We start from the raw sequence: 18,121 nt of genomic DNA, 5'->3' as shown, positions 1-18,121 counted from the left end.
TTTAGAGGTCATGCTCTGCTCTGCTCTGCTGAAATCTGTTATGCCTTGCCTGCTCTGCCGAAATTTGCTCTGCTCTGCCCTACTCTGCTCTGCTCCTCTCCGCAGTGTGTGGAAGCCTAGCCCTGCTCTGCTGAAATTTGCTCTGCTCTGCCTAGAAGCTCAAAAGAACAGGGCCCAACTTGAACCCCACCCCGTGACCCTGATTGACAACTAAAGGTTATTTTGGCAACAAGCCAACAATGAATTTAAATGGATATAGAACTTGTTGTTAAGAGTTAAGACCATAACAGCCTGTATTTTCAAAAAAAAATAAAAAATAAAAAATAAAAAATAAAATTTGAATTATTTTCAAAAATTCAGTTGTTATTGTAGACTTTCCACACTCTTAAGTCTTTCGTGGTCATGTTTGTTGGTATTGACTGAATTTTCTTCAATCTTTAAATTCTTGATCTCAATTCCAAATTGCTTCAACGAAACAAAGCAATCCCTAAAATGGGGAGAACCAAAAGGCCAGTCAAATACGCTGTGGTAAGCAAAATGAAGCAAACTGTTGTACATTCTTTGTTTTCTCATGTGATTATCGAGTTAACTAACTGGTATATTATATTGAATTGGGTTTATCAGATTGATGCATTTACTGATTCAGAGTTTAAGGGTAATCCTGCTGCTGTTTGTTTACTAGAAGAGGAAAGAGAAAGTGAATGGCTTCAATCAATTGCTGCTGAATTCAATATTTCTGAAACTAGTTATCTTATTCCTCTTCCTGTTTCTGATTCCCCACATCCCAGATTTCATCTCCGTTGGTTTACTCCTGTTACTGAGGTTTGACTTTTCGTGCTTCACAGTCCACACCTCATTTTCTGTATTGTTTGTTGGGTTTTAATCTATTGTTTTTGTATTATTTTAGTTCTTCGGTTTATCTTTGATGCTATGCACATACTTTCACTCTGACTACTATACTGCTATACGAATTGAAAGTTTCTCCATTTTGTTACTTATTCACTATTTATATACTTCACTTTGATTATGGATGGGTAAAGGACAGATATTGTCACGTGTAATTTTTCAATTCGCTGACTAACTTTGATGATTAATGATTAAAGAAAGATGCTGTATAGTAATGTATTGATTGAAATAATGTTTTGACAAGTGTTAAATGAGAAGTGTTGCAACTTGCAAATAGAGACTAGAAAATTGTGTTATTAGAGCATGGTATGTACCAACTACCAAGTACCAACCACACTTTTTTTTTTCTTTTTTTTTTTTTTTCCATTTTTTTTAATGGTTCATTTGGTGACTTGGAGCTCCTTAAATGAGCCAATAAGTTAAAACATAGTCTTGTATTGGTTGCACCATGTACATGGTACAACTGTTTGTACAGTAGAAATTCTTTTGTCGTATGACCTTGGGAATGTTCATAATTGTTATGAATTACAAATGGTATCAGAGCAACCCTGCAACCGCGTGCTGATTGTAAATGATTAATCCTATGTCAGCCGCCTAGTAGGAGAGAATTTCTAGGGCTATTTGGCTATAACTAGACTGGATGTAACATTTTGGCTACAGTGTTGTCGCTAGGCGTAATATTGGAGTCCCTAGCTTTCCAGGCGCAACGAGGGTGTTGCCGTTCTCAAGTGGGGGTGTATGTAATACCCCTTGTGATTGCTTTAAAATGATTTGATATATTACTTGTTGGAGAATTTAGAGTATTTAGTTGATTATTATTCATGTTAGGTAAAGTTTAAGTCATTTGGTTAAGGTGTCATGACTTAGACAACATATGATTAAGGTAGTAGTATACAACTAATTAAGAGAAAGGATTTAAGTTTCGGTTTCTCTTGCATTAGTATGGCAGTTTTTTGATGCATTACAACTTATGTATCAATTGATAACTAATGCATTGTTTAATGCATGTCTTAATACATTGTTTAAGACATGTCTTAATGCATTGCTTTGGTTTTATATCACTTGATAACATTCGGTTGTTAATACATTGTTACTTAATGCATCTTTTAACATTTGATGTTTGATGCGTTGTTTTTTGTATGTCTAAATACATTATTTAATGCATAACTTTATGCATTGCTACGTTTGGAAAATGTAGTGACATACTACTATCTTATATATATGAGAAGCTTCTCATATGATGAATGAAGGTTGAGAGATGAAATATAATTTCTATCTTATCACTTTGGCATAGGAAGTTACTATCAATTATTCGTTGTCACAAAATATAAACACTTTTATACATTGAATTGCTATCATCCTACAAGTGATAGTAATTGTTCTTCGTTGTATCGTGATACCCGGTTGTAGTATAGGGTCGGAATTATACTTTTGGGAAAGTGATCCCGTTCACGCCTCGAAGGTTTTTCCAATAGTTACATTTCCATTTCTTTGTGACCCTTGTTTACTAGAAAATCCCCAACATTACTCATATCAACAAGATGCATTTTCCTTTTAGGAGGCTCATATGCTAAGATACTCCACAGTTTAGCGTGCTTGGTTGGGAGTAGTCTTGGGATGGGTGACCTCCTGAGAAGTTTTTTTGGGGTGCACATGAGTGAGGAAAAAATGCGTCGTAAGGACTTGTGTTGATCTGTGAGGACAGTTGTTGGCCCTTGATGCGCATTTCGTGACAATAGGTCCCTCCCTAATTTGTTTGGGGTCGAAGTGTTATACTGATTTATTGACGGACTTTGATAACTCCGCTAGTGGGTTAATCACTTTTAGTCCCAAGCTTAGATGAAGGAGGAGGGTTACGGTAGGTCAGCTACTGTAAAATTTTGTCACGTCGCTTGACATGAGCCATAATGATTGATAGTAGTGCTAGCATGGGTGACCTCCTGGGAAGTACTCTTGTTGATTCAAGCCGACTCCACTTATGGAATTAAGGCATTCAAAAAGAAGGATTACTTTGATCTGAATTTCTCTATAAGATGAGATTGTGGAAATTGCTTGTTGAATTTTCTCTTAGTGGCAGTCAAATTTTCTGATGGTGGAATATATTTTGGGTCCTAGAAACTATGGACTTGTTAGCTTCTTTTGAAATTTGTGGGCAAGTGCATTTTTGGTTCCTTAAATCTTAATTCATTGTGCTTTTGTAGTGTGTATATAGTGAGATAAAGGCAGGACAAAAGTAATTACTCCGTTGAATATAAAGATTCACTAATATCTAAATGTAACAACTAATGTCAAGAGTCTAAAGAAAAAGTATTATGGGGATAACCTGCTTCTTGAATGGTTTTTCACTATGATGTTTAACAGAACTGAAAGACAAAAGGGTCATTTGAGAGATGGAAGCACTTGTAAACAAAATTGTAGTCTGCTGGTCCAAAGTGTGCTAACGGAACTGGTCTATAATAACTGTTCGCTGAATTTTTGCAGGTAGAACTCTGTGGCCACGCAACCTTAGCAGCCGCGCACTTTTGTTTCACATCCGGTTTGGTAAAGGAGAATACAGTAGAATTTTCAACACTGTCTGGAATCTTGACAGCCCAGAAAGTGATTGAATCAAAAGAGTCTGCCTCACTTATGTCTGATAAAGGTGAAGTGGAACAACCATTCCTGATTGAATTAAATTTCCCCGCTATTGCAACATCTGAATGCAATTTGAATGAGACCTCGTCTATATCAAAAGTATTAAGCCCTACTTCTGTGATCGACATGAAGAAGACTGCTTCAGATGATCTCTTTGTATGTCAAATTTTCAAATTCTGTTCATTTTCCCAATATAATTAATATTTATCAGTATGTCAAAACATTCTCGTTAAGGTGGCTGCAGTGATAATTTTGCAATGTTTGGATTTTTCTTATTGGAAAGGAAAATGATTAACGTCTTTGTGTTTCTTAGGTCGTCTTGCCATCTGCAAAAGTTGTTACAGATACACAAGTTGACTTTGAGGAAATCAAAAAATTCCCTGGTCGGGGTTTGATCATATGTGCAGCTGCGCCATCTGAATCTGGGTTTGATTTTGTTAGTCGATTCTTTTGTCCAAAATTTGGCATCGATGAGGTATTATGCTTTCAAGTTTGCGTAATTTCTTTCAGAAAGAGTTCATGTTTCTGTTTTTTAATGTGTTGTGTTAGCTTATGTGTTCGATTTTTTCAATATCAGTTAATTTGTATATCCTGTTACTTCTGTAATTTTGGGACTGGAGTCCTTCATAATAAAATTTTCTGTAGAATTGTACAGAATAAGTGGTATCCGTAGTTCATCAAGAAAAATGTAATCTAAGAATAATTACTGAAACTAACGGAATTTGCTTGTAATCCAGGATCCAGTTTGTGGTAGTGCACATTGTGCTTTAGCATACTATTGGTCCAAGAAGATGGGGAAGTCTGATTTTACTGCATACGCGGTATACATCCTACAATCCTAGCTCTACAACACCACTATCCCCACCCCCCACCCCCCCCCCCCCCCCTTTTTTTTTTTTTTATCCCCACCCCTTAACTGTGATCGCCATATCCTCCATCTTACTATCTGCATCTGTCTTACTATCTATAACAGGCATCATCTCGGAGTGGGGTTGTGAAGCTGCACATAGATGAGCAGAAGAATAGAGTTAAACTCAGGGGAAACGCTGTTACTGTGATGGAAGGCTCTGTTGTAGTGTAAACTTGAAGGTGTCTTTCAGTTGAACCGGATTATGAATGAATAAGCTATTTGATGGCATTTGGAAATGTTTTATTTTTTAAAGCAATAAGATTCAAGGGCAAATATTGATAACTACAATGGGCTAATTTTGATAGCACAACTTTACACCAAAAGGATACACATACCTTTTTAATCATACAACAACATACATACATACATACATACATACATACATTATTCTTGCACACCATGCCCTCAGCCCCTCATTGTTCAGTTACCCACTTTTCGTTAGTCATACTTGTCAAAGTAATCGGATAATATAAAGAATAACCTGATAATGACTAGAATTCAAAATGATCTAGACTACCTCATCCTTAAACATAAATGAAAGTATATACGAAAGTTAAAGTGACTCATATTGAATTTAACTCGATAGTGAAAATGATCGGATTTTAAATGTAACTTAAACCGTAATGATTCATGGGAATAAGATCCATTACTAAACAAGATTAGACCTTTGAATTTAACCTATATGATAATACGAAGTATGATTCAAGCTAAAATTGACTCAATATCAAACATGACTAACCCAACAATTTCTCCATTTTAATTGATTGTTTTCTCTTCTCTCTTCTACTATTTGAAACTGTTGGTAAGATTAAAACAGTTTCTCAAGACTTTTGTTTTTAAAAACAGTTTCTCAAGAGTAATAAATTTGATTTTGTATAGTTTTCTCAACTAACTGTTCAGGTGTTGAACGAGATAAAAAGAAGCCAAAATTCATTCGATTGTTATTGTAGACTTTTCATCAGTCTTTAGTTTGCATATTTGTTTATATACACTGAATTTTTCTTCAATCTTTAAATTCTTGATCTCACTTCTAAAATGGGGAGAACCAAAAAGCCAGTCAAATATGCTGTGGTAAGCAAAATGAAGCAGACTGTTGTACATTCTTGCTTTTTTCATGTGATTATCAACTGAATTTTGATGTTGAATTGGGTTTTCCAGATTGATGCATTTACTGAATCAGAGTTCAAGGGTAATCCTGCTGCTGTTTGTTTACTAGAAGAGGAAAGAGAAAGTGAATGGCTTCAATCAATTGCTGCTGAGTTCAACATTTCTGAAACTAGTTATCTTATTCGTCTTCCTGTTACTGATTCCCCACATCCCAGATTTCATCTCCGTTGGTTTACTCCTGTTACTGAGGTTTGACTTTTTGTCTTTCTCGCATCATTTTCTATATACAAATTGATAGTTTCTCCGTTTTATTTGTTGCAACACCTTGACTTATGCACTGTTTATTAGTTAAGGAAAGATATACTCATGTGGAATATTGTTTAATTGACGGACTAACTTTGATGATTACTCCCTCCGTTTTAATTTGATAGTTTCATTTTTGTTTTTTTATAGTCAAACTTGTAAAAATTTGATCAAAAACTCACATAAATACTTACTAGTATACAAATATCAAATTTGACCAAAAACTCATAAATACATACAAGTAATATATTGTTAGATTTGTCTCGACATATGCTTTTATATACGAAATATCAAATTTTTATAATTTTTGTAAATATATAATTAAATATATTGATGGTCAAAGGAATATATTATACACCGTACAAAGTAAAATTGGGACTATCAATTGATATGGAGGGAGTGTAATAGTTAAGGAAAAATGGTAGGATATTAGAAGGATGACTTTGATCAGAATTTCTCTATAAGATGAGATTGTGGAAACTGCTTTTTGATTTTTTTCCTAGCTAGTGGCTTAGTCAAAATTTTGTGATGGTGCATATATGTTGTGTCCTAGAAACTATGAACTTGTTATATTAGCTTCTTTTAAAATAAGGAGGCAAATGCATTTTTTGCTCGTTAGATCTGAATTTATTATGTTTTTGTAGTGTGTATTCTAGTGAGACAAGGGCAGGACAAAAGTAATTCGAATATGAAGATTATTTAATACTTCGTATCTAACTCCAATACAAAAACTATTGTGAAGATTCTGAAGAAATAGTGTGATTGTATAGGATAACCTGGTTCATGAATGTTTTTCACTATGATGTTCCACATTGAAAAAATGGGTGATTAAAGAGCTGGAAGCACTTGTCAAAAAAATTGTGGTTGGCTGGTCCAAAGTCTGCTAACAGAACTGATCTACAATAGTAATTTGCTGAACTTTGCAGGTAGAACTCTGTGGCCATGCAACCTTAGCAGCCGCGCACTTTTGTTTCACATCCGGTTTGGTAAAGGAGAATACAATAGAATTTTTAACACAGTCCGGCATCTTGACAGCCCAGAAAGTGATTGAACCAAAGGAGTCTGCCTCACTTGTGTCTGATAAAGGTGAAGTGGAACAACCGTTCATGATTGAATTAGATTTTCCCGCTATTGCAACATCTGAATGCAGTTTAGATGAGACTTCGTCTATGTCAAAAGTATTAAGTCCTGCCTCTGTGATCGACATGAAGAAGACTGCTTCAGAAGATCTCTTTGTATGTCCAATTCTGTTAATTTTTTGCAGTGTCTGTATTTCTCTTCTTAGAAAGAAAAATGATTAACTTCTAACTGTTGTTTAGGTTGTCTTTCCATCTGCAAAAGCTGTTACAGATACACAAGTTGACTTTGAGGAACTTAAAAAATGCCCTGGTCGGGGTTTGGTCATATGTGCAGCTACACCATCTGAATCTGGGTTCGATTTTGTTAGTCGATGCTTCTACCCAAAGAATGGCATCAATGAGGTATTATGCTTTCACGTTTGTGTGTTTTCTTTCAGAAAGAGTTCATGCTTCTGAATTTTATAATGCTGTGTTAGCTTATATGTTTCAGTTTTCGAATATCAGTTAATTGGTATTTCCTGTCTCCACTGTGATAATGTTTGAGTTTTCCAATATCTGAATAAGTGGTAGTCGTAGACTCGTAGTTCATAAAGTAAAAGGTAATCTAAGAATAATTACTACAGCTAACAGAATTCGCTTGTAATCCAGGATCCAGTTACTGGTAGTGCGCATTGTGCTTTAGCATACTATTGGTCCAAGAAGACAGGGAAGTCTGATTTTACTGCATACGCGGTATACCTCATACAGCCCTAGTTCTACCACACAACTCCCCCTCCTTTTCGGTTGCCTTAACAGTAATCACCATATTCTCCATCTTTCTCTGACTTAGTATCTGTAACAGGCATCATCTCGGAGTGGAGTATTGAAGCTGGACATAGATGAGCAGAAGAATAGAGTTAAACTCGGGGGAAAAGCTATTACTGTGATGGAAGGCTCTGTTGTAGTGTAAACTTGAAGGTGTCTGTTAGTTGAACTGGATTTTGAATGAATAAGCCATTTGATGGCATTTGTACTGGAAATGTTTTACTTTCTTTGATTATTATTAAAATAAAGTTGAATTGCGCAAACTTTGGGTCTTGCTCTATCCTATGGCTCTGATGGTTTCATGATTTGCTTATTTTTTTGGTGTAGTGAGTGGCGGACGACCAAAAAGTATATTGATGTAGACAAGATTTGATTCCAAATTCTGGATATTATCCTTAAACTAAGGGACCTAATATTAGGGGTGAGATTTGATAACCAAAATCACTAAAATTGATACCCATAACCGGAACCGATAAGTTCGGGTACCTGAATTTTTGGATCGGTTATCGGGTACCCAATAAGATATTCAATAATAATAATTAAACTTAATTATATAGTTATTATGATATAATTTACAACTAATTAAAAACAATACCATATGATCTTGACCAATTTTTTTTTTTTTTTTTTTTTTTTTTTTGAATACCAAAAATATTTCATTAATTAAAAGTCATACGACATCTACAATAGAGATTCGACGTTAACAAATACATAAGATATTGAATCAAATAAAATTTTCCTTCATAAAAACTACGATCGTCGAGTAGACCTTGCACTGCGGAGCATCTCCCGCTTATATCGCTGAAAATTACAGCCTTGTTGTAGAGACAATCTAACAATCCTTTGTAGCCGTGAGGATGTTTTCCTTCAATTGGTCTTATATGGACCCGGTCTACAATAAATTATTGTAAACCCAAAATTTGACACTTTCAAATAATATAATCACATTCTGGATGATATAATCAGTTTTTTAGATGATATAATTATCTTTTTGTGAGTCATATTTTGATCTCATATTAAACCATTTAATGAGATTATATAATTATCTTTAGGATGATAAAATTTAAAAATCATCTTTTGAATGATGTAATTTACTATTTGATACTTTTTATAATGATAAATTCACTTTTTGAGTGATACATTTACATAATAGTTTCAAGATGATATAATCACTTTTGTAATAATATAATCACATTTTGTATGATATAATCACATTCGTATGGTACACTAGAAGGTTGGGTCTACAATAAGTTATTGTAGACCGGGTCTATTCTAGTCTTAATAGTTTTCCTTCTGATTCATCTGTTCGTATTCGAAAACTTGATAACTTTTTCACCAACGAAATAATTTCACGACAATCTATTAGATCTGCTACCATGGATTCAAAACTAAGAAATTTCTCCCTCGAAAAGAGAAGATAAACCTCGTCTTTCGAAGGAGGTCGAAAAACCCTTGTCTTTCGAAGGAGATCGAAAACCCTTTCTTTCGAGGGAGAAAAGTTCCTCCTAAAAGGAGGAATCATTATTATAAACCTAAAAAAAAAAACAAAAAAGAAACAAGAATTGGGGCATTCCACCGATTAAAATCGATGAAAGCCCCTTCAAAATTCAACAATGGAGGCTAGGGTTTTGGAGAGAGAAAGGAGAAAAAAGGAGGAGAGGCAAAAAGTTAGATTTTTTTGACCAAATTATTAATAATATTACTAATCATTGATATTATAAAGTGATTATGAAGTAAAGTAAAAGTTTAGATTTATATTAATATATTTAAGTAGGGAAAAAAGGAAAAAAAAAATGCTTATCGGATCGAATCAGGTAACCGTTAATTTTAAAATGATACCCATAACCATACCCGATAACAAATTATCGGAACGGGTACCCAAATCGTTATGGTTATTGGATCGGGTACCCTAATTTTCGTAACGGTTACGAATCGATTTTTCGGATTTTCGGTTTTTCGGGTAGTTTCAGCCTTACCTAATATCCACTTTGATAGTTTCATGTCAACTGTCCAGGAATTATAATTGAAATTTGCTCTCAAAAAAAAAAAATTATCCACCCATCATATTACCCAAATAGTGCACTTTCACACCTCATTAAAAATAGGAAAATTTGTCAGAAACAACCTTTTAAAGTGTCCATTTTTTTTAAAACAAGCTTTTAAAATTTTTTTTGCAATTTCAGACCACATTGTAAATTTTTTTTATCAAAGACAACCAAATGTTACTTTCCGGCGTTGACTCTATTTTTCCCGATATTGATCACGAGTGTGCGAGTCACGTGACCTCCTATATTGCTTAAAACACCCCTTTTCCCTCCAATTAACTCCTATTAAAACCCTGCTTCTCTTTCATCCCTCTTTTAGTACGAGTGAATTGGAGGGAAAATTGGTGTATTAAGCAATATACGAGTTCATGTGTGTTGCACACTAGTGGTCAGTATCGGGAAAAATAGAGTCAATGCCGGAAAGTAGCATTTGGTTGTCTTTGATAAAAAAAAATTATAATGTGCTCTGAAATTGCAAAAAAAAAAAAATTAAAAAAAAATTAAAAAAAATAAAAAATAAAAAATAAAAAAATTCAAAAGGTTTTTTTACATAAAGTGGACACTGTAAAAGGTTATTTCTGACAAATTTTCCTTAAAAATAATGGAAATGAGAGTTGGTAAATCAAACGGCTTCCATTTGTAAATAAACATCTAGTAAATCATTGTTGAGAATGTATTGGTGTAACCTCAATGGCCAAACTTAAACTCCAGATGTGAAATTAAAATTGTTACATGTAGTTTGAAAGAAAAACAACAAAGAACTAAACCCGAGCCTAGATTGAACCAAATCAAAGAGTAAGAAATTATGTTGCATTTGATATGACCCTAACACAATCGCATTTTGAGCCTTCTTCCCACCATTTACAAATGCTAGGCAGGCCACATCGTTGGATATTTGTGCCATCGAGTTCGCTCCAAATATGGTCCAGTTACCTCCTTTGGTTAGTTGCAAATCCACCTGAGGGACAGGCAATCCAACTCGCGTAGACCCCAAATTACTAGTATTCAAGCACAGATCAAAAGGAGCAACTTTTGGAACACGAGGAATCCCACGAGTAGCCTTTGCGAATTGTCTTAGTAAAGCCTTATAAATATAGCTTTTGAGCGTAGTGTAAGGTGTGATCGTACTAAGCTTCACTAGTTTGTCAGATGGAAGCATTCTCTCGATGAATTTGACTGCTTGTCCATTGATCGAAATACCCTTGAACCCAATGTAGTGACCCAAAGCGTCACTTGGGTGCTTTAAAAGTGGAGTATAACTCAATAGTTGGATGACATCCCTTCCAGGAGGGGGTAGCAAGTAAAAGGGACCTTCTCCAAAGAAGAGAACTCCTTGATCCCCAAGGCACATCCCAAACTTTTTGGGCACTTTCGAATTAGAAAACTGTGATGCAAGAGAGAGAGATCCATTAGAAAGGCTAGCAAAGCCAGAAGAGCCTTTAGGAATGGACCTAATGAGAGACTTAGGGGCGCAAGACAAGAAGAACTTCGTGTAGTTTGCTTTAGCAAAGGGATTGTGGCCATCAGTGAGCGCAATTGAAACATTAGTGTAGGTTAGGTGAGAAGAGGCATTTGAATTGCTAATTGGGTTTGAAGGTGAGGTCAGACATGAAGTTGTAGACGTGTACAGAGAACACGGTGGTTGGCTTGGCCATGCACTAGTGCATTGCTTTGCATGGCATGGAACCCGGGGGGATGCTTTTGGACAATGGTGCCATGAGAATGGTGACTCAAGATCTATCACAAGTTTCTCTTTTTGGTTGACAGTAATAGTGTAGAGAAAAGTGGAAGAGTTTACTTGGGTTATGGGTGCGACTAATGCTTTAAGCGATTGAGCTCCATGAAAACGAGCTGTCAGAGCGAGCAAAAGAGCGACTAGGTGAAGTATTTGAGGCATATTCAAGAAGAAATGACCTTGAACACGATTCAAATGGTGGGAATATAAATAGGTGTTACAATATACGAAATATATACGTAGTAGTTGTAGTACTAGACTAATAAATGTAGCACCTATTAAATAACCAAAAAAAATTACAAGTTTTTAAGACTTTTTTTTTTTTTTGAAACCAGTTTTAAAGACTATATTAATAGTGTTGACTTCTGATATTTAATGCAGATTTAAGAGTGCTCTCATGATGTGCACGTGCTGATTAACTGGATAATCCCAAAATTTACGCATTAACAATGTGCTAGCTCACTTAATTGATGATTTAAATACGTAATTGTATACGTCGAGGAGAAACTAGGGGAAAACGAAATAACAGGTCTAATTATAATATCATACCAATAGAACATGAATTGTTTAATTTCTACAGAATTAGCTACTGCCGTTTACTTCTTAACAAGTACACTCTTTGCAACATCTATTGATACTAAGGTGCTTAAGTTGACATGAAATTCATAGCTCAGCCAACAAGGCAGACAAAGTCAAAACATAATCTGCGGTTGCACCTTGTCACTGATGAACTTTCTGGGTCACATAAGATCTGTTTACAAGGACCAAAAGAACAAAGGTGTGACCAGCCTGCCACAACTCTAACGACCACGGCCCCTTCCACGACCACGGCCTCTGCCTCTTCCACGCCCCACAGGTCTCCCTAAATTTTGTCAAAAGGAAAATTAATACAGCAGAACAGAATTTTCACAGGTTCAGTCAATACTACTAATATATGATAACACCCCCCCCCCCCCCCCGGGTTCAGTCAATACTACTAATATATGATAACACCCCCCCCCCCCCCCCCTCTTCCCACCCAAAAAAAAAAAAAAAAAAAAAAAAAGCGAAAAAAAGACATACCAGCAGCTGCCTTCTTAGGCTTGACTCTTGGAGCCTCCTCCACAAGTAGGGTTTCAAGGTTCAAGCTGTCAGGAAGAATGTAATATCGAATGTTGTTCCCACGAACACTCAAGTGATCCATAGTTACTGGGTTTTTCCCCTTGGGTGTGAGTTTGACAGTCTTTAAATGTGTGTTCATGCTAATATCAACACCTACAAATCAGCAGTGGCAAAAAAGGTCAGCAAATGGTGCAGGGAGAAAGACGAGACAGACTCATTAATTAAAGTAGATTACCAAGCAATTACAGATTAAAATGTGCAAACATAGACTAGTGGTCAGCGAAGCAGTTAGACAAAAGTTTCCATATTTTCTATAGCTATCTACAATTGAAAAAAATAACCACCAATAACTTGGCTACCAACCATTTTCTCTCAGCTCAGCTCAGTATACAAAATAAGATTATGGTTTCAGCCTTGATGTCTCAATTCACATATTTGTTGAAAAAAAATGATGCTGCACACAGTTGATACAGAGCTACTGTCTACGGTGACAAGAACAAAAGCTCTAGGCTAATAAAAGAGAACGCCCCCTTTCACTAGCTACTCTGGATAAGCTCTAGGCATACCCAAAAAGCAACAATAATCAAAGCCTTCATCCCAAAGATGGGGTCAGCTACAAGAACCGAGATTTTATCTCATATACACATCAACAATGATCCTCTAGGTATAAATTTATAATAAGAGAAGCTCAAACATGCAACAGGTAAAAGAAGCATTCGTAAAAAAAAAAAAAAAAAAATGTAGGTATGGGACTTGGGTTTCCATGGCCTTCATTGACCATATCGGGAATGTATGTAGCATAGGAATACGTTCAGATTGCAAATAATATATGATAAGCAATTTGCTTCACATGAATTCTGTATGCGTAATTACATATCACTAGTTCTCTCTTTTACTCTGTAAATACATGAATCTAATTATATTCTTGCACATATTTTCAAAAGAAAAAAATTGACTAACTGAAAATAGAAAGGAAAGTATCTATCATTACTCACTTAACCACTTTCGCACATTATATAAACAATAGCCAATTAAAAATAAAGCATGTGTGCCCACTATACTATATCCACTTCATATCATAAAGAATAATTTGATTTGACTAAACATAAGAATTGTTTTGAAAATGACCCTATTTACTCAACTGTCAAACAATAAAGATTAGAGAGAGACCCAGACTCGAATCCATCCCAACTTCCTTAAAATGAAAAATAAACACAAGATATGGATAGCAACAGGTAGAAGCCAGGTTAGCCATTGCCACAACCACTGTGCTTACTTCCTACGTAATATCTAATTGCAAAGGTAATACCATATTCTTCTAGGACATGATCAAGTTATATAAAGGTGATGGTTGGAATCCAGGCAACATAACTTGCTTCTTATAAATCACTGCATGTCTCTCTTCAATCAGTCTAGTCACTTGCCAATTTTCCCCTATAAGAGTACTAGATAATGAATATATGTAACTTGGTTCAGCGGTAAGATCCCGAACAAGCAGCCTCAAACAACAGTCTCAAGAAAGAGGTAAAGATGAATTTGGTAAACATAGATTTGAGGCATTGGACAAAAAACCCATCAACACTTCTACATCAATAAAGGTGTGTTATCTGCACTTCTGAGTTCTGACACATCAATAAAGGCGCCAAATACAACTTTTACAGAATTCCTAAGCATTGGAAAAATCATGTATGGTTCAGGTAAGACAGTAAAAGGACACTTATTAGTTAGGACACTTATTAGTTATTAGGAGACCGTAACTTTGAGATAATGATCAAAGCATGTGATATACTGATTAAATATTTCATATACCCCAGAGTTGTTCATTCAATAAAGCTATGAGGGCTTGCATTTTACATTATCTTTACAAAGGCTAAAGAAAATTATGCCCTAAGGATTGAGCAACAAACAGATACTGATTAAAAAAAGGGAGGGGGGGGGGGGGGGGAACTATTTACGTAAATTTTGCAGAAGCCCTCCATAAGGCATAAGATAAAGTATTGTCAAGCACTCCAGCTAAGCAAATCTAAGTAAAATGAGAATATAATACTTCATGAATAAGCACCCTCGGTAGAAGGATCAAGGTAAAATTATTAAACCGTGTACCGAAGGGAAAGCAGAGTATACATGAATTTAGAGCCAAATAGAAGCTCTAATGAGAATATGTGAAAAAAAATATATATAAGGGTAGAGCAAATAATTTTTGAAGGAAATGATTCAATATCAGGCTCAAGGACTCTCTAAGGAAACTACCCAGTCCCTCATAAGTCATAACAGACCCAAAAAGCCAAGGATCTTGTATAATAATATTCAGAAGCAAGGAAATTTAAACACAGGCACATAGGTGGGTTTTTAATTGATTGATTATTTCACTCAAAAGGATTGTGATAATAAAATAGTTTGACACAGTTTTTGGCATGATATTGAAAATGTGGGCATAAGGCAACTGGGCACCCATCTTTATGAACTGTTGGTTGCTAATAAGTGTAAAAATCAAACAATAATATAAAAGACATACTGTGACACTCATACGGAAAAATTCAAACTAGTCTTTCTCTCCTTTTCTTCATATACCAATTGCTGAACTGTCAGGAATATCAAAGCCCTATGTCAATGGCCAATATTGATAACTATAATAGTATAATGGACTACATTAAGATTAAATATTACATAAAATTTGACTAATTTTAATAGCACAACTTTACACCAAAACGGTACACAAATACCTTTTTAATCATACAATAGCATTCATACATTATTCTGCACACATGTCCCTCATTTTTCAGTTACCCACTTTCATCTGCTCATATAATGTTCGAGCTCATGCCAGCAACTGTGTTACATGCTAAATCCAAACCATTATTATTTCCAACAGCTCCCCTTACCTCTCTCTAAGTTCAAATTAAGCATCCTGTGGTTTTCCAGACACCTACTTCATAAACCACCCCCGATCCCACCTAAAAAGGCTTGAGCGTTGAAGTATTCATAATTATGGTACTTTATTTTAACCTATTGTGTTTCTGTAAATAGCTTTACTTCTAAATAAGATTATTGTTTAACAAATCCTTATTAGGTGACAATAGTTCTGTATATGTACAAGAAACAAACTGGAACAGATAGTACACCCCAGTGAAAGTCTGCCTAGCAGAAAAGCATTACAAAATCTAATTAGAACACTACCTTACAAGTAAAGTGGGATGAAGCGTAAAATTAACTGTTTTAAACTATGGAAAATAGTTTGCAAGCTGCATATACAATTCTTTGTTAAGAAGCTAGTTCTGAATATGAAATCGAAGTGGGAGTCAACAGATTTCAACACTTCCGTGTATTACAAGATGGTTCCTTTTTTATGGATGAAGAGTTATCAACTCGTTTTAGATTCTAGTGTACTAGAGTGACTTTGGAAAAAGCTAATATGTTGCACACCTTTCATTTGGAGGAAGAGGAAGGGATATAACTCTGGCAACAATAGTATATCTCCCCTAACCACACACCCCCTCCCCAAATAATTATAAAAAAAAAAAAAAAAAAAAAAAAAAAAAAAAAAAAACACACAAAGGTGAAAACAGAGCTTTAATCACAGCTCAATCTCCTAAATTAACTTAAAAAATTTCCAGATGTACTCAAATATGATACAATAAAAGGAAACAGTTGGAGTAAGACTATCCACAACCTGAAAGTAGCCACAAATATGAACACTTAAAGAACAGGTAAAAACTTGATTTGAAGCAACAGGTTTGCCTTTCCACTCTGGATTAGAAAAGAAAACCAATTCCAATACTAAATCGGGCTACTTAAAACTTTGGAGCTTGGGGAGTAAGAATTAGAAAGTAATTGGTGACTAGAACTCATTTATTAACTCTCTCTAGCTTTTCATGTAGTAATCATTGATCATAGATTAGTATATAAAGTATTAATCAACTGCCCATTAATATTCAAACTATTCAAAGAGACTGTAACCCTACTTCCTTTCACTTCAATCCTTGTGGAAATCCTTAGTTTATACCCTTTCTTACAAAACAAATAATTGCCTTCCAAATTCCAATCACAGAATGCTACACTTGTTAAAGTCACTAAACAAACCCTCACTCAAACTAGTAAACAAAGCAAGTGCTTTGGTTCATCCAAGAACAAATGGGAAAGCCATTACTTGCACTTGGACACCTAAATTGACAAAAATCAAATGATTTCACAAATCAAGCAAGTAAATGTTTTTTCAAACACTGAAAATATGTTTTCCATATCATATTAATTCAGTAATGTACAAACAGATCCATCCCATTGATATTTTGACAAATAAATAAAAAATAGCTTACTTATTCTAAAGAAATCCAACAACACTTGCTACTAACCATCAATTTACACCCCCATGCATGTTATTACAACCTACACCACACATTGATAGTGCACTTATTCTTAAGAAACATGTAATACTATACTTCTACAAACCATCAATTTACCCCGCATTTCAAATTATTACACAACAATACAGCCCTTGAAGCTTGATTACCTAACTCAACTTGGAAGCATAATACCAACTCAATTAAGATCAAAAGGCAAATCAGAAAATCAGAAAGAACATAAACCATTCGCATTGAATTTGAGCAACCTAAAAATAACATCATCCAATGCTATCAAACAACCGACTCGAATAGTCGTGAGCAACGAGCATCAATGCCGCACAAACAACACTAAAAAATAGAGATCATAATTTTTTACTAAGCAAGATGAATTCACTGAATCTATCAAATTGAGCACAGAAGCATCATTTTCTAGAAGTAAATTATATCCAATGCAAGCAAAAAATCACTTGAAACAATAAACGAAAACCCTAATTCATCGATTTAAGAGAAAGAGAGAAAAAAAAAAAAAAAAAAAACGGGAGAAAAACCTGTGATAGTTCCATGAACTACAGTGCCATTCTTGAGCTCAATGGAAACCGTTTCATTGTTCAATTTCATCAAAAACCTGTTCCATTTTCAAATTACACAACAACAAATTCCAACCATCAATACCTACAAAATTATTCAAAAATCGCAAACGAAGAACAAGAAATACATTGAAAAAATCAACAAAAATAAAGAAGAAGAAATAACCTGACGAGCTTCATGGTGTTGGTAAGAGAGAGGAGAGGAAGAATTAGGGTTTAAGGTGAAAATGGAGTCGAATTCGAAGAGCGGGAGAAGAGACTATGACTAGGGTTCAACTATTGAGTCATGGTTTAAACGACGCGCTTTGGTTTAGTTAATGTAGAGAGCGATGTGAAGCATATGATGTCACAGGCTCGACACTGGGCTTGTAGTGTGGTACATTTCTTGTACACATTGCTGAAACATATATACTAGCCTTTTTAGAGAGACGATTTAATGATTTGTAGTCTACAAAATTGACAACTATAAATAAATAAAATAAAAAAAGTAGCCGAAATCATATTTAACACATTTTGTGACAGCTGGTACTACAAGAAATATACTAAGTTTTATATACGGTTGGCCGCACC

The 18,121-nt window shown here is 34.9% G+C and overlaps 4 protein-coding genes across 4 annotated transcripts; 2 read left to right on the top strand and 2 right to left on the bottom strand.

Annotated features, from left to right (window-relative positions):
• The first annotated feature begins 372 nt into the window (after window positions 1-372).
• Window positions 373-4,788, top strand: LOC145623996 (uncharacterized). The gene is made up of 6 exons (XM_081676918.1): window positions 373-528; window positions 625-822; window positions 3,388-3,696; window positions 3,854-4,015; window positions 4,278-4,361; window positions 4,514-4,788. Exons 1-6 carry the CDS (start codon window positions 493-495, stop codon window positions 4,619-4,621), a joined length of 897 nt encoding a protein of 298 aa, XP_081533044.1. The 5' UTR covers window positions 373-492; the 3' UTR covers window positions 4,622-4,788.
• Window positions 4,789-5,017: 229 nt separating this feature from the next.
• Window positions 5,018-8,006, top strand: LOC145623995 (uncharacterized). Its single transcript, XM_081676917.1, has 6 exons — window positions 5,018-5,521; window positions 5,609-5,806; window positions 6,787-7,095; window positions 7,180-7,341; window positions 7,588-7,671; window positions 7,781-8,006. The coding sequence occupies exons 1-6, from the start codon at window positions 5,486-5,488 to the stop codon at window positions 7,886-7,888; spliced, it is 897 nt and encodes a 298-aa protein (XP_081533043.1). The 5' UTR covers window positions 5,018-5,485; the 3' UTR covers window positions 7,889-8,006.
• Window positions 8,007-10,470: 2,464 nt separating this feature from the next.
• Window positions 10,471-11,685, bottom strand: LOC145614166 (chitinase CLP-like). Its single transcript, XM_081669178.1, has one exon. It carries the CDS (start codon window positions 11,683-11,685, stop codon window positions 10,489-10,491), a length of 1,197 nt encoding a protein of 398 aa, XP_081525304.1. The 3' UTR covers window positions 10,471-10,488.
• Window positions 11,686-12,036: 351 nt separating this feature from the next.
• On the bottom strand, window positions 12,037-17,848 carry LOC145614159 (small nuclear ribonucleoprotein SmD1a-like). Its single transcript, XM_081669167.1, has 4 exons — window positions 17,718-17,848; window positions 17,513-17,589; window positions 12,586-12,777; window positions 12,037-12,385 (listed from the first exon to the last, which is right to left on the bottom strand). The coding sequence occupies exons 1-4, from the start codon at window positions 17,729-17,731 to the stop codon at window positions 12,324-12,326; spliced, it is 345 nt and encodes a 114-aa protein (XP_081525293.1). The 5' UTR covers window positions 17,732-17,848; the 3' UTR covers window positions 12,037-12,323.
• Window positions 17,849-18,121: the final 273 nt, after the last annotated feature.

The sequence above is a fragment of the Chenopodium album genome, chromosome 3 (assembly GCF_948465745.1).
Source record: "Chenopodium album chromosome 3, dcCheAlbu1.1, whole genome shotgun sequence".
NCBI lineage: Eukaryota > Viridiplantae > Streptophyta > Magnoliopsida > Caryophyllales > Amaranthaceae > Chenopodium > Chenopodium album.
This window is presented reverse-complemented; position numbering and strand designations above follow the sequence as displayed.

Bases quoted from the DNA above. Each gene is read 5' to 3' on its own strand.
- LOC145623996 (XM_081676918.1), top strand. From the start codon at position 493: ATGGGGAGAACCAAAAGGCCAGTCAAATACGCTGTG. The intron at 823-3,387 runs GTTTGACTTTTC...GAATTTTTGCAG, and splicing joins GGTTTACTCCTGTTACTGAG to GTAGAACTCTGTGGCCACGC. The intron at 4,362-4,513 runs GTATACATCCTA...TATCTATAACAG, and splicing joins CTGATTTTACTGCATACGCG to GCATCATCTCGGAGTGGGGT.
- LOC145623995 (XM_081676917.1), top strand. From the start codon at position 5,486: ATGGGGAGAACCAAAAAGCCAGTCAAATATGCTGTG. The intron at 5,807-6,786 runs GTTTGACTTTTT...TGAACTTTGCAG, and splicing joins GGTTTACTCCTGTTACTGAG to GTAGAACTCTGTGGCCATGC. The intron at 7,672-7,780 runs GTATACCTCATA...TATCTGTAACAG, and splicing joins CTGATTTTACTGCATACGCG to GCATCATCTCGGAGTGGAGT.
- LOC145614166 (XM_081669178.1), bottom strand. From the start codon at position 11,685: ATGCCTCAAATACTTCACCTAGTCGCTCTTTTGCTCGCTCTGACAGCT.
- LOC145614159 (XM_081669167.1), bottom strand. The intron at 12,778-17,512 runs GTTTTTCTCCCG...GCTGATTTGTAG, and splicing joins AGTTCATGGAACTATCACAG to GTGTTGATATTAGCATGAAC. The intron at 12,386-12,585 runs GTATGTCTTTTT...GACAAAATTTAG, and splicing joins GCCTAAGAAGGCAGCTGCTG to GGAGACCTGTGGGGCGTGGA.